At 47.3% G+C, this 15712-nt stretch overlaps 1 protein-coding gene across 1 annotated transcript; it reads left to right on the plus strand.

Annotated features, from left to right (window-relative positions):
* The first annotated feature begins 10946 nt into the window (after positions 1–10946).
* LOC119961707 lies at positions 10947–13299 on the plus strand. The gene is made up of 3 exons (XM_038788994.1): positions 10947–11124; positions 12166–12291; positions 12768–13299. The coding sequence occupies exons 1-3, from the start codon at positions 10964–10966 to the stop codon at positions 12808–12810; spliced, it is 330 nt and encodes a 109-aa protein (XP_038644922.1). The 5' UTR covers positions 10947–10963; the 3' UTR covers positions 12811–13299.
* Positions 13300–15712: the final 2413 nt, after the last annotated feature.

A 15712-nucleotide genomic window follows, 5' to 3' on the forward strand; every position in this document is an offset into this window, starting at 1 on the left:
CTGTGGTACCTGTAATACGTGGGCAGTACCGTAATACATGCAATGTGGTACTAGTGGAGTTTACCACACACAGGTTACTGAATGTAATTATGATGACCTCTAAGGGCCGAGAAGCTAAAACAAGAAATTACCGATCTCGAGTTTGCACAGAGCGGGAAGGTTTTCCTGCAGAGCCTTTCCCCAGTTAACCACCACCATCCTCAGGGGGTAGTGTGCAGCAGGGCGCATGCGCGGTGAGCCCTGTCCGCTCAGCAGGACTGACAGTGATGGATTCTGGAAACTGCTTTTACAGGGGTTACAAGGGGAGGATTTAAACACAGCAAAGTGAAATCAAACAAGGCATTGAGACCTGAGAGAGTCACTTGATTAATCTGAACCTGGATATTATTGGTCTTTGAGTGTAAGCATTGAGTTCCAGGTCGGTACCATTCTCCATGGGGATTCACTATACGAGCAAACCACAGACACAGGCTCGTGTTCTGGGGACAAGGGTTCAAATCCCACCATGGCAATTGGTGGAGGGTAAATTCAATTCTGAATCTGGAATTCAATGTTCATCTCAGTATTGGTGACGGTGAAATTATTGTGAGTTTGCGGGAAGGGGAGAGTGTGTGGGACAGGGATTGGCAGCTTTGGGGAACTAGAGAGCAATACTTATGCCCCGGGAACGAGAGTTATCTGTTCTAAGTTTCTGGCTTGGACCTATCTGTGCAAATTGGTTTTATAGGGTCACAAGGAGTGGATTGACAGACAGGAAAGTCAAATCAAACATCACGTCATCTGACAGTTACTGGGGATCAGAAGAGGATTTTCAGTCAGAAAATTAACTGTTCCTCCTCCGGACTTGAATTTGAATGTGGAAGGAGAAATATTTGTCTGTTCTGTCTGTGGGAAAGGATTTCAAACACCGGTGTGCCTGGGAAAGCACCAAGACACACATACACCCCCCCCCCCCCCCCCCCCCCCGCCTCCGAGGGCAGCACGGCAGCAAAGTTGCTTCAGAGCTCCAGGATCCCAGCTTTGATTCCCGCCTTGGGTCACTGTGTGGAGTCTGCACATTCTCCTCGTGTGTGCGTGGGTTTCCTCCGGGTGCTCTGGTTTCCTCCCACAGTCCAAAGATGTACAGGTTAGGTGGATTGGCCATTCCTAATTGTCCTGTGTCCAAAAAGGTTAAGTGGGGTTACGGGGATAAAGGGGATGGGGTGGAGACGTGGGACTTAAGTGGGGTGCTGTTTCCAAGGGTCAGTGCAGACTCGCTGGGCTAAATGTCCTTCTGCACTGTAAATTCTATGAGGGTGTTCCAGTGAACTGACTGTGGAAAGAGCTTTAACCAGTTGCACAGCCTGAAAATCAATCACACCATTCACAGCGAGGAGTATCTGTACACGTGTTCTGTGTGTGGACGAGGTTTCAACTCTTTGTCTAACCTGGAGAGGCACAAGGACACCGGCACCATGGACAAACCGTGTAAGTGTGGGGACTGTGGGAAGGGATTCATACCTCCATCTGTGCTGCAAATTCATTGGCGCAGTCACACCGGGGAAAGACTATTCACCTGCTCCAAGTGTGGGAAGAGGTTCACTTGACTAACCCAACTCACTACACACCAACTTACTCACTCTGACACCAGACCTTTTAAATGTTCTGACTGTGAGAAGAGCTTCAAAGGCAAAATGGATCTGCTGATTCACCAGCGCAGTCACACTGGAGAGAGGCCGTTCATCTGTTCCCTGTGTGGGAAGGGATTCACTCAGCAGTCCTTCCGGCTGAAACACAAGCATATTCACACCAGGGAGGGAGCGTTCATCTGTTCCCTCTGTGGGAAGGGATTCATTCGGTCATCTACCCTGCTGACACACCAGCGAGTTCACAAGTCCCTCCAGGACTCTGCTGTTATTGACGTTAATCACATCCAGGACTGAACCAAAATCACATCCAGGACAGAACCATGTTGATTCTGACAGCTGGAGTTTGTTTGAGTTGATGTTAATAATCCCTGAAACAGATTAGAATAGATTGGTGCTTGATAGCCGGCACAGACACAATGGGACAAAGGGCCTTGTTTTGTGTTGTAAAACTCGAGAACTCAAACCCATCTCACTTCACACCAACATGTTCACTCTGACATAAGACATTTTATGTGTTCTGACTGTGAGAAGACCTTCAGAAGCAAAATGGACCAGCTGACTCACCAACGGTGCTCACACTGGAGACCGTTCACTGCTCCGAGAATGGGAGGGGATTGTTTTCCGGTTGCGCCCCCCACATCCACCACCACGCCCTCCTCCCCAACCCGAGACTGGAAATTCCCGCCCAAGGTAGACCTTAAAAGGGGCGGCACAGTAATTAGCACTGTTGCTTCACAGCACTAGGGCCCCAGATTCGATTCCGGTTTGGGTCACTGTATGTGCAGAGTCTGCAAGTTCTCCCCATGTCTGCGTGGGTTTCCTCCGGGTGCTCCGCTTTCCCCCCCACAAATCCCGAAAGACGTGCTGTTAGTTAATTTGGACATTCTGTCATGTGAGAGTACCTTTAAGAATTGGGTGTTTATCAATTAGCTGCAGTGATATCAGAGTGTGGGTGGAGCTGGGCTGTCTGTCTTCACTGCAGCTATTTGATAAACACCCATTTCTTAAAGGTACTCTCACATGACAATTCTGAATTCTCCCTCTGTGTACCTGAACAGGCACCGGAATGTGCTGACTGGGGGCTTTTCACTGTAACTTCATTGCAGTGTTAATGTCAGACTACTTGTGACAATAAGGATTACAGCAACCACAACACCACAAAACCCTGCCAGGGTAATCTCTGCAAGACATGCCAGATCATCGACATGGACACCACCATTACACGTGGAAACACCACCCACCAGGTACGCGGCGCATACTCGTGCGACTCGACCAATGTAGTCTACCTCATACGCTGCAGGAAAGGATGTCCCGAAGCGTGGTACATTGGCGAGACCATGCAGACACTGCGACAACGAATAAACGGGCATCGTGCGACTATCAACAGGCAGGACTGTTCCCTTCCAGTTGGGGAACACTTCAGCAGTCAAGGACATTCAGCCTCTGATCTCCGGGTCAGCATTCTACAAGGAGGCCTTCAGGAGACGCGACAACGCAAAATTGCTGAGCAAAAACTTATAGCTAAGTTCCGCACGCATGAATGCGGACTCAACCGGGATCTGGGATTCATGTCGCATTACATTCGGCCCCCACCAACAAGCCTGGACTTGCAGAGGCCTACCGACTGAACTGGCTTGGGACAATTCACACCTCTTTAACCTGGAGTTACCTCTCTCTCTGCATCTTTGATGATTTGATTGCCTGCAGGTGCTCGCATTCCGGGGCATCTCTGACTGTGTCTATATAAACATTTCTGGAACAAGCCTTTCCATTCACCTGAAGAAGGAGCCGTGCTCCGAAAGCTCGTGTTTGAAACAAACCTGTTGGACTTTAACCTGGTGTTGTAAGACTTCTTACTGTGCTCACCCCAGTCCAACGCCGGCATCTCCACATCCTGAGAAAGATGACGGCCGCGCAGGCGCCCTGCTGCAAACACCGAATTGTATCAAAAGTGCCGGAACCACTTTATCAGCCTGAGGAACGTAATGGAATAATGGAGGATAATACTACCCGGAATGCCGGCGCGGATGAATACGCCCTATCTCTATCACAGGAACCAGAACACGCACGCGCCAGTATGCCCCGCCCCCGGAAGTCGCCTCTGTTTGCGGAGCATGCGTGGTGCTGCTCCGGGCTGAGCGCAGCCGCAGTGAGAGTGAGTGCGGCTCCCAGAGGCTGAATGAGAGCCGCCGCGAGCGGGGACAATGGTGAGAACCCAAACCCCCCAATAAGACCCATTGGATTTATTGTCAGTCTGCAGACAGGAGCTGGAGAACTGAACCCAAGCAGAGGAGAGGGAGGGAGAAAACTGGGAGTGGAGGAAAGAGATGGTGAGATGGGTTTGGATTTCAGCTCAGGGAGGAGGGAGAGTGTGTGGGACGGGGATTTACAGCTTTGGGGGAACAACAGAGGAAAACATGTTCCAGAGAAACTAGAATTGTCTGATCAGAATTTCTATCCTGGACTGACAGTGATGGCTTTTGTAAACTCCTTTTCCAGGATATTGGAACTGGAGGATTGGCCGACAGAAACTCCAAACCAAACATCACATCGAAATCTGACAGCCACTCGATTCATCAGGAGCTGAATATCATCAGTCTTTGAAACTGGAAGGAGAAATGTTTGTCTCTTCTATTTAAGGAAAAAAATTTCAAAGATCAGTGTGACTGGAAAAGCACCGAGACACACACACACCCGAATGAGAGTGTTTCATTGCACTGACTGTGGAAAGAGCTTGAACTAGTTAGACAGCCTTAAAGAAAATCACACCATTCACAGCAGGGAGAAACTATACTTCTGCTGCGTGTGTCAACAAGACTTTAAGCGGGAGAGACATAAGGACATCCTCACCATGGAGAAACCGTGGAAATGTGCAGACTGTGGGAAGGGATTCAGTTACCCATCATAACTGGAAGTTCATCGTCACAGTCACACTGGGGAGAGACAGTTCATCTGCTCCATTTGTGCGAAGGGATTCACCCATTCATACAACCTTCTGACACACCAGCGGGTTCGCACTGAGGAGAGACCATTCACCTGCCCTGTGTGTGGGAAGGGATTCACTCGGTCATCCCACATTGTGACTCATCAACTTGTTCACACTGATAAGAGACCATTTACATGTCCTGACTGTGAGAAGAGTTTGAAATGTAAAAAGGATCTGCTGACACATCAACATATTCACACTGGAGAGAGACCGTTCTCCTGCTCCCTGTGTGGGAAAGGATTCATTCAGTCATCCGACCTGCAAACACATCAACTTGTTCACTCTGATAACAAATTTTTTAATTGTCCTGACTGTCAGAAGAGCTTTAAAAACAAAAAGGGTTTACTAACAAACCAATATGCTCACACTGGGGAGAGGCCATTCACCTGCTCTGTGTGTGGGAAAGGTTTCAGCTGTCCATCTGCCCGACTGAACCACCAGAGAATTCACACTGGGGAGAGGCCATTCAGCTGCTCTGGCTGGGAAAGGATTCATTAATTCATCCAACCTTCTGATACACCAGCAACTTCATACAGGGGATAGACCGTTCACCTGTTCTGACTGTGGGAAGGGATTCACATGTTCATACAATCTTCTGACACATCAGCAGGTTCACAATGAGGGGAGGCCGTTCACTTGCTCAGTGTGTGGGAAGGGATTCACTCGTTCATCCAACCTTTTGAATCACCAGCGAGTTCACAATGGGGAAAGGCCGTTCACTTGCTCTGTGTGTGGCAAGGGATTCAGTCAGTCATCCAACCTGCTGACACACCAGAGAGTTCACACTGGGGAGAGGCCGTTCACTTGCTCCAAATGTGGGAAGGAATTTTCTCATTTATCTTATTTTCTGAAACACCATCGCATTCACACTGGGGAGAGGCTGTTCAACTGTAATGTCTGTGGAAAGGGGTTTACTCACTCATCCCACCTGCTAACACACCAGCGAGTTCACAAGAAACCACAAGGTTTAGATTATACCCTTATTGATGCTGTTAGTCATGTACAGGACTGAGTAATGTTCACTCTGACAGTCTTTTTTTTTAAAAATAATTTTTATTCAAGTTTTCTAATAACAATAACAAATTTTTCCCGCAAATTAAAACATACATATCGTGCTTCCACATCGAAGCTGGAGCAGAACTCCCCCCCCCCCCCCCCCCCCCACAAAATAAATAGTAACAAATAGCAAATGGTTATACAAAAAGGAACAGAAAAAGAAAAGAACAGAACGAACCCACCGGTGCAAAATCGAACCTCCCGACCATCCCCAAACCCCCCCTTCCAGGTTGCTGCAGAGACTGATCTCTCTCTACCCCTTCGCCAGGAAATCGAGAAAGGGCTGCCACCGCTGAAAGAACCCCTGTACCAACCCCCTCAGGGCAAATTTCATCCTCTCCAACTTAATGAACCCAGCCATGTCGTTGACCCAGGTCCACCTTGACAGTCTTAATCTGCTGATGAGGTTTATTATTCTGAATAAATGTGTTTGAAACGTTGTTGCAGATTTTTGTCTTTCCGACCTGAGTGTTGAACATCACCTGTCTGGAGCTCAGGAAGGACAATCTGGGGAAGGATCATACGGAACTTCAGCCTGGACACAGTCCTTCAGGGTCACACTGAGAGGGACAAATGACACTTGGGTCTTTCTCATCTCTCTTCACTGACAGCAAAGTCCCGTGTGGGTTAATCCTGAGGTGTGTAAGAAATGTGTCCCAATCGCTCTCTTCCATATCTGAGAGCTCATAGACACGGAACAGAAGCTCCTTTATAACTGTGTTTAGAGTCAGGAAGAACAATGCTGAATGCTGGAAACGTGCTGTCAAATCTGAGATTGGTGTAAAACTGTGATGTTCTTGATTGAATTAACACAGCTGGTTCCAGACTGAAAATGTGTTTGTGTGACAGTCAGAATGAATTAATTGAATAGAAACCTTCTTAAAATAGATTGGTTGAAGTCTGCGTTAAAATAGCAGCTGTTTACTGCTGCGACAATTAGACAATAGTTTCATTCCTGGATAAAGAAGGTGCTCCGTCATGTGTCCAAGAATTCCCAGTTTTATTGATGTGTGCTTCCCACATTCTGTCCTTTAAAATAAACCTCAGCCCTAACAGCCATTAACATAAGAGAAAAGGGTGAAGCTGTGTCTGCTCCTTTAACTGCAAACTGAGCAGTGTCAGAGCCCCGGCTGTCCCTTTAAGACTGAGTGATGTGTTCAGCTGAAGATTCCTTTTGGCAGTTTTCTGAGTGATCGCCTTATTCTGATCATTCTCAGTGATCCTCGGGTATGTGAACCTGCTCTCCTGTCTCTCATTCACTGAACATCTCTCTTCTCTCTCAGATTCTCACTTCTCTCCGCTCTCACACTCACTCATTTCACAGAGCGCCTAAATTCACTTAATTTCTCTCTCTGAAGAAGCACAGAACACACTGAACGTCTCCAACATCTCATTTATGGAGTCTCAATCCTTTCTCTCTCTATCTCCCACTTTCTCTCTCTCTCTCTCTCTGATTGGCCCTGACTAACTTTAATCTCCTATTTTCTAATAACCCTCTTTGAGGAAAATTTAAGTTTCTATAATGTCCCCTTATTTCTCCCAGTGATAATCCTCAGTCCATCTTCCAATTCAGTGAATATGTTAAAAATCTAAATAACCTCATATTTTAATGTTTAAAATGGGAAGTGAGGTGAATGTAATGCTGAGGCCGGCAGCAATCTGTGTGGGTGTTCTTGATGCTGTCAGAGTGAGTTCACCCTCACAGGCAGGAAGACTGTTCACGGTGATAACATGAAACTGACGCCTGTTGTTTCATTCTCAGGAAACACAACTTCCTGTTTCTCTGCTGCCGGTTCCAAACCGCACATCTCACTTCTGAACAGAAAATAAATCCAGGGACCACAATCTGGTGAGAACATCTGTCAGTGCGGCTTATATCTGTCCACAGAGTGAGGGCAGAGTCACACAGATCACATTGTGGTGACATTTACAAATGAGCCGGTTATTTCTGTTCAGAGTCTCCATTCCCGGACAGAACCGGCTGTGTCTGTGGACCAGTCACTGAGTTCCCTCTGCTCTCTGTAGCTGGGAACTGATAACCTGCTCCCTTGTATTTTATATCATTCTTTCTGTGTTACTTGTTTCCTCTATTACTCAGCTTTTATCTCTCGCCACCTCATCTTTCTGCTGTTTAAAATCTCAGTTTTTCTCACAGTTCTTCTGTCTCTCCTTTCCTCTGTATCTCTCTCTCGATATCTGTATGTTCCTATTTAACTGAGGTGTTGAATTTCATGAACGAGTTGTAATGGATTAAAGACAGAAAGAGGGAGAAAATCAGTAAATGTTGGAAAAACTCAGCAGTTCTGGCAGCATCGGTACTGAGAGAAACAGAGTTAACGTTTCAAATCCCTGTGACTCAGAGCAGGAGAAACTGGGATTGTCCCTCTGAGATCAGGGAAGGTGAAGGTGAGATTTAATAGAGGCGTTTAAAATGAGGAAGGATTTGTGATAGTGTCGATGGGCAGAAACTGTTTCCCAAGAGCAGGAGGGGTTGTAACCAGAGGACACAGAGATTTAAGATATTTGACAACAGAACCCAAGGGGGTGATGAGGAGAATGGTTTTTACACAGTGATGTGATGTGATCTGGAATTCACACTGACAGGCTGCTGGAAGCAGATTTCACAGTAACTTTCAAAGGAAATTGGATAAACACTTGCAGAGGGTAAATTGGCAGAGTTATGGTGAATGGGGTTAATTGGACAGTTCACTCATCTTTGTGACATTCTGAATTTTCCTCAAACTGATGTTTTAACATTTGATCTTTTCAATCACAAAATGTCTCAAAGAGAAGATTAAAACTTTAGTTTTGATGAGCTGTCAGATACGTTTCCTGTGTGACTGTGTAACTCGAGAACTATGAGAAGGAACTGAATATTTTCAGTTCCTCTAACAGATGTACCTCAGATATCAGAAATCTCTGGAGTTCCCCAAGTCCTCATTGCTGTCCCCTTGGGTATAACAGCTCTCAGTCAGGTGGAGTCAGTCACACGTGGCTCTGTCATGTTTCCATTCCTATTTTATCACGCACCTCCCTGTGACACTCACCACAACACACAAACTTCAAAATATCATTGCTTCCTTACACCTTGTCCACCTATTACAACCGGATATTTATTGGGCCTTTTATTTCCATTAATATTAGTTTACCTGCAGGTAAAATGACCTCAGAGGCACTGGAACCAGACTCTGATTGTGATGCCAGACTCCATTCAGCCCAGGACCTGCAGTGACAACATACACCAGAATTGGAATAAAAGGCAGGTTATTGTCTAATAAAGGGGGCAGCATGGTGGCCTCATGCAGTGTTTTTCAAACTTTTTTTCTGGGGACCCATTTTTACCTGCGCGACCCACCATTTTCTCTTACGTTGTTGTTGCTCACAAAAATGGAGAAAATGGTTTTGGGTCCATTTTGTCCCTTTGGCCCCCCCGAACTTGGAAAGAAAAATGCTGCGACCATATAAAAAAATGAGGCCACACTGCGCATGCGTATCCGATCATTGGTGCGCATACGCAACTATGCGCATGTGTACCGATGATCGGAGACACATGCACAGCGCAGCCAAGTTTTTAAAATCTATTCCTGGCCATTTTGAAGGCCGCTCACAGCCGGCATTATTAACGGCTCCATGGCCCTCCCGACACCCGCCCGTGACCCACCCGCGGGTCGCGCCCCTGAGTTTGACAATGCCCGGCCTCATGCTTCACACTCAAGCATAGATCATAGTATTTACAGTGCAGAAGGATGCCATTCGGCCCATCAAGTCTGCACAGGCTCATGGAAAGATCACACTATCTGAACCCATACCTCCACCCTATTCCAATAATCCAGTAACACCATCTAACCTTTTTGGACACTAAGGGTAATTTACCATGGCCAATCCACCTAATCTGCACATCTTTTTCGACTGTGGGGGGAAACTGGAGCACCCGGAGGAAACCCATGTAGACACGGGAAGAACATGGAGACTCTGCACAGACATTGACCCAAGATGGGAATCGAACCTGAGACCCTGGAGCTGTGAACATAGAACATAGAACAGTACAGCACAGAACAGGCCCTTCGGCCCACGATGTTGTGCCGAGCCATGATCACCCTACTCAAACCCACGTATCCACCCTATACCCGTAACCCAACAACCCCCCCCCCCTTAACCTTACTTTTTAAGATACTACGGGCAACTTAGCATGGCTCTGGGTCACTGTCCGTGCGGAATTTGCAGATTCTCCCCATGTGTCTGCGTCGGTTTCCTCCGGGTGCTCCGGTTTCCTGCCACAGTCCAAAGATGTGCAGGTTAAGTGGATTGGCCATGCTAAGTTGCCCTTAGTGTCGGGTGGGATACTGGGTTATGGGGATTGGGTGGAGGTATGGGCTTGGGTAGGGTGCTCTTTCAGGGAGCCGGTGCAGACTTGATGGGCCGAATGGCCTCCTTCTGCATTGTACATTCTATGAAATTCTCCCCGCGTTTGCGTGGGTTTTGCCCCGACAACCCAAAGATGTGCAGGGTAGGTGGATTGACAACGCTTCCCTTCATTGGAAAAGATGAATTGGGTAGTCTAAAGTTATTATTTTTTAAAAAATATTGGGCAATCAGCCTGAGCCTGTGGCAGCTCTCACCATCTGGAACTTTCACAATGCCCGGGTGATTGACAGCGGCCCCGGACCAATAGGAAGAGGAGGGGCGGGACTGGAGGACCGACCGAGAGCTGCTGGTCCTCCAACCAATCGGAGTGAATGAAGGGCGTGGCCGGGCTGTGATTGAAGCATGCGCAGTATCAGTAATGGCGATGGAGAGTGGCTGTTTCTTCTTTGCATCCATAAATAGTAAGAGGCGGTTAACAATATGTAGCGTGCGTGAGATCGCGGGGAATGTTGGAAACGCTGCGTTAGCACATTGTGTGAGTCACTAAAATCTGAAAAGAGTTTACGGGACCCAGATTGTACCGAGTGAGGCTGCAGCCTGTCATTTTAGACCTGGATTAACGGCCGCCATCTTTATTGGTTGTGCGTCAGGGCGCATGCGTGATCGTCATCTTTGTTGGGGTGGTTTCAATGAGTGGGAGGAGCTTGTTCCCCATTGTTCAGAATGGAGACAACTTGTCCATCAAACTATACCACTGTTTGAGTCCCAATGTCTGAATGATGGGGCTGTGGATTGATGGAAAGAAAGGGAAAAACATCCTGCTCTCCGGATCCCAATACCTCATGGTCTAAAGATCTGTGGTTCTGTCCACCCATGGCAGAAACTCAAGACCCGAGGTAGACGTCATCCTCAAATTGAGGGACTGCTGATGAGGACGAAGGGCAAAGTGCAGAAGGGAGAGGGCAGTGCAGTGGTTGGCACTGGGACTACGGCACTGAGGACCCGGGTTCGAATCTTGGCCCTGGGTGACTGTGTGTGGAGTTTGCAAATTATCCCTCTGTCTGCGTGGGTTTCATCCCCATGTGCAAGGTAGGTGGATTGACAACGCTAAATTGTCCCTTAATTGGAAAAAATGAATTGGGTAGTCTAAAATTATTATTTTTTAAAATATTGGACAATCTGCCTGAGCCTGTGGCGGCTCTCACCATCTGGAACTGTCACAATGGTTAGGGCTGGTTTAGCACAGGGCTAAATCGCTGGCTTTGAAAGCAGACCAAAGCAGGCCAACAGCACGGTTCAATTCCCGTACCAGCCTCCCCGAACAGGCGCCGGAATGTGGCGACTAGGGGCTTTTCACAGTAACTTCATTTGAAGCCTACTTGTGACTTTTCATTTCAATGCCCGAGTGATTGACATCGGCTCCGGACCAATAGGAAGAGGAGGGGCGGGACTGGAGGACCGACCGAGCGGAGCTGGTCCTCCAACGAGTCAGAGTGAATGAAGGGCGGGGCCAAGTTGTGATTAAAGCATGCGCAGTATCAGTAATTGCCCCATATTTGGAAATAAATAAATACATAAATAAATAATTGGGTACTTAGATTCTTTTTTAACAGTGCAGCGGGGAGCTTGAAAGGTCACACTGGATTAGGGAGCAGAGCGGGAATTTCCATCCTAGGCTGACAATCATAGAATCCTGACAGAGTGTAAGGAGGCCATTCAGCCCATCAAGTCTGCACAGATTCTCTGAAAGAACACCCGACCCAAGCCCCCACCCTATTCCCGTAACCCCACTGAACACACATATCTTGGACATAAGAGGCAATTTAACACGGCTAATCCACCTTTGGACTGCGGGAGGAAACTGGAGCACCCCCGAAGAAATTTACGCAAACACGGACAGACAATGACCCACGCAGACAGTGACCCAAAAGGCCAGGTCCCTGGTGCTCTGAGGCAGCGGTGTTAATCGCTGTGCCAACGTGCCACCCCACACAATGATGGGTTTGGCAAACTCCTTTTCCAGGAAGTTAGAAAGGGAGAATTTATGCACGACAAACCCAAACCACAAATTTATTTTCTGAATTCCATTTTTGGATTGACATTGATACCTTTTGTAAATTTCATTTTCAGGGTATTAGAAGAGGATTTACAGACAGGAACCTCGAGCAAACTCTTACATCACAATGTGACAGCTTCACTCGATTCATCAGGAAGTGAACATTATCGTCCTTCGAACATTAAGTGTTTGCATTTCAGGTCATTACCATTCGCGGTGTTTACACATTCTCACTCACTCACTCACACACACACACACAAACACCCTCTGTCTCTCCCTCTCTCTCCCAAATGCTCTCTGTCTCACACACCCTCTCTCTCCCGCACCCTTACCTACTCCCAGCGCCGGCCCTAGGATTGCTGGCGCCCCGGGCAAGCTGAACTTCGGCGCCCTTCGGGGGGGGGGGGGGGGCCGAGGCTCTGGCGCCCCGGGCGACTGCCCGCGTTGCCGGTACCTTAGGCCGGCCCTGCCTACTCCCCCACTCGCACACACTCCCTCTCTCCTCCCATAGAGGTGAACCAGTTTTTTATGACAACCCAGCAGTTTTCATGGTCACTTTTTCCCAGTGCCGGCCCTACAAATGTCCAGATTCATTCAAATCAATTTCACAACCTGCCTATGTGTTTTTGTGGGTTCTCTCTCACTCCCTATTTTCTGTTTTGAATCAATTTCGCAGAGTATTAGAAGTGAAGGAATTTCAGTCAGGAAATTCAAACTAACCATCACATCAAGATCTACACTCACCAAAATGTTCGTAGCATAAATATCATGGGAGTTTGAAGATGGAAGGAAGATGCACCGCTCAAACTGGGGAGAAACCGTACATGTGTTCTGTGTGTGGACAAGGCTTCAGTCGATCATCTGGCCTTTCGAAACATAAATGCAGTCACACAGGGGAAAAACCATGGGAATGTGAGGATTGTGGGAAGGGATTTGATTATCCATCCAAGTTGAAAATCCATCAGCGTACTCACACTGGGGAGAGACCGTTCACCTGCTTCGAGTGCGGCAAGGGATTCACACACTCATACCACTTGCAGACACACCAACACATTCATGCTGGGGAGAGGCCATTCACCTGTTCGCAGTGTGGGAAAGGATTTGCTCATTCCTCCAATCTGCTGAGACACCAGCGAGTTCACACTGGGGAGAGACCATTTAAATGTCCAGACTGTGGGAAGTGCTATAAAAGTTCTGGGGAACTGATGTCCCATCAACGTGTTCACACCGAGGAGAGGCCGTTCAGGTGCTTTCACTGTGGGACTGGGTTCAGACGATCATCTGACCTCTCTGTACATCAGCGAGTTCACACTGGGGAGAGACCATTTAAATGTCCAGAATGTGAGAGGTGTTATAAAAGTTCTGGGGAACTGATATCTCATCAACGTGTTCATACTGATGAGAGACCTTTCAGGTGCTCTCACTGTGGAAGTGGATTCAGGCGATCATCTGACCTCACTGTACACCAGCGAGTTCACACTGGAGAGAAGCCGTTCATCTGCTCCGAGTGTGGGAGGGGATTCACTCAGTTATCCAACCTGCTGATGCACCAGCAAGTTCACAAGTAACTTCAGTGATTGGTTGCTGTTCATCACATCCTGGACTGGAACATGTTCACTGGGGTCAATTACTGCTGATGTTCATAAACTCTAATCCAGTCACAAGGAATTAAATTCTGAATAAAAATCAGTTTGTGTGAAACAAAGCGTGTGGTGTCTTTTTAATATCGCTAACGCAAGTTTGATCCTTTTGAAGGTCTCCTTCTCCCCGTCTCCTCCATCCTCATCTTCAACAACAACTATGAGGGGCTCACACAACTTCTTTGTCACTGAGATTGAGACAATCCGATCAGCTGCCTCTGCTGCTTCCCTCCACTAACCTACTGGACCAAACCGTGTCTAGAGTACATTTTTGTCCAAGTTCTGAACTTACATCTTTCTACAATTTTTTCTCCTACTTCCTGTCAGAACACACCTTGTCCATGAGACCCCCCCTCCCCCCTTCTGCTCCATTGATAATTCCCATAAACTGCTGACATCTCAACTTCTCCATGTGAGCCGATATTGTGAACAGCTCTTTCTCTGCTGGTACTGTCTCAGCATTAAATCCACTGTCATCATCCATCCTAAAAAAAACACTTGTCCCTCCCATCTTTGCAAACTACCATTCCATTTCCAATCTCCCTTTCCTCGCCACAGTCCGTGTACTCGGTGTTCCCCAAGGATCTATCGTCAGCCCCTCCTACATCCTATCTACAAGCTGCCACGAGGTGACATCATCCAAAAGCAGAGTGTTAGTTTTCACATGGACACGGACAACACCCAGCTCTACCTCACCCCCATCCCTCTCCATTCCTCCACTGTTACTAATTATCAAACTGCTTATCCCACATCCTGTACTGTATGAAAGGTTTTCCTCCAATTAAATATTGGGAAGGTCGAAGCCATTGTCTCCAGTCACCACGACAAATTCCATTCCCCAACTACTGGAAAAATCCCTCTCCCTGGGAACTGTATACCAGATATTTCAATCTCCACAAATGTTACCCAGTGTCCATCTCACCCCAGCTCATTTGCTGCTCTTATTTGTGTGATAACCTTTGATGTGGCACCTTGGGAAAACCCTTCTGGAAATCCAGATAAAGCACATCTACAGGTTACCCTTTATTACATCCTTGTTACTTTCTCAATTCAAAATATTTTCCTGTTGAAAGTTTATTATTGAAACAATGGGCAGCACGGTGGCCTAGTGGTTAACACAACCGCCTCACGCGCTGGGTCCACTGTCTGTGTGGAGTTTTGCACATTCTCCCCGTGTCTGCGTGGGGTTTCGCCCCCACAAACCCAAAAATGTGCAGAGTAGGTGGATTGGCCACGCTAAATTGCCCCTTAATTGGAAAAAATAATTGGGTAATCTAAATTTATAAAAAAAAAAAATTGATGAAACAGAACTGGTTAAAAAAAATCTAACAGAAAATTACTTGAGGATCAAAGACACCGGAGTGACAGGATGTTCACATTTTCTGGTCCAAATGGTTTCCCCTCAGCTCCTCTGTACCCTGTTCCCATGACTCCCCGCTTTGGACATGGGGGCACTGAACCCTGGGGGTCGTATCACCGTCAGCCCAGTCACCCTCCCAGCTCCCAAACCCCGGATTGGTTTGGAGGTGCAGTTCCCAGTCAGGCCTCCAGCACCTTCCTGTCTCTATTAGCCGATGCCCATGGCAGTTCCCCAACTGGGAACAGGTCCCGTTAGTCTCAGCTAATTCAGCCCTCAGCTCCATCCTGGCTGTCAGTGACATGAGCAATAGAGACAGAAAGGCGCCCGAGGCTCAAATATGAAGACAAAACTTGTAGATAGGATCTCCATAAAGGTCAGCAACTTCTTGAAACAAATCAATTCCCAGTCAACAAATTAAAGGATCACATGATGGGACTACAAGTTTTATGACTTTTAATGCAACAAACAAACTAGGAGCTACTTTAACTCAGAACCTGACACATTAAACTGGAAAATAGAACTTTGCCCTTTTACAACAACCTAAAAATCACACTCCACGATTATAGTTACTATCCTTTGTGTCTGCCAATTGTAACTGTCGTGTTTCATGGCCATTTTCTG

This window comes from Scyliorhinus canicula, unplaced genomic scaffold (genome assembly GCF_902713615.1).
Source record: "Scyliorhinus canicula unplaced genomic scaffold, sScyCan1.1, whole genome shotgun sequence".
Classification (NCBI taxonomy): Eukaryota; Metazoa; Chordata; class Chondrichthyes; order Carcharhiniformes; family Scyliorhinidae; genus Scyliorhinus; species Scyliorhinus canicula.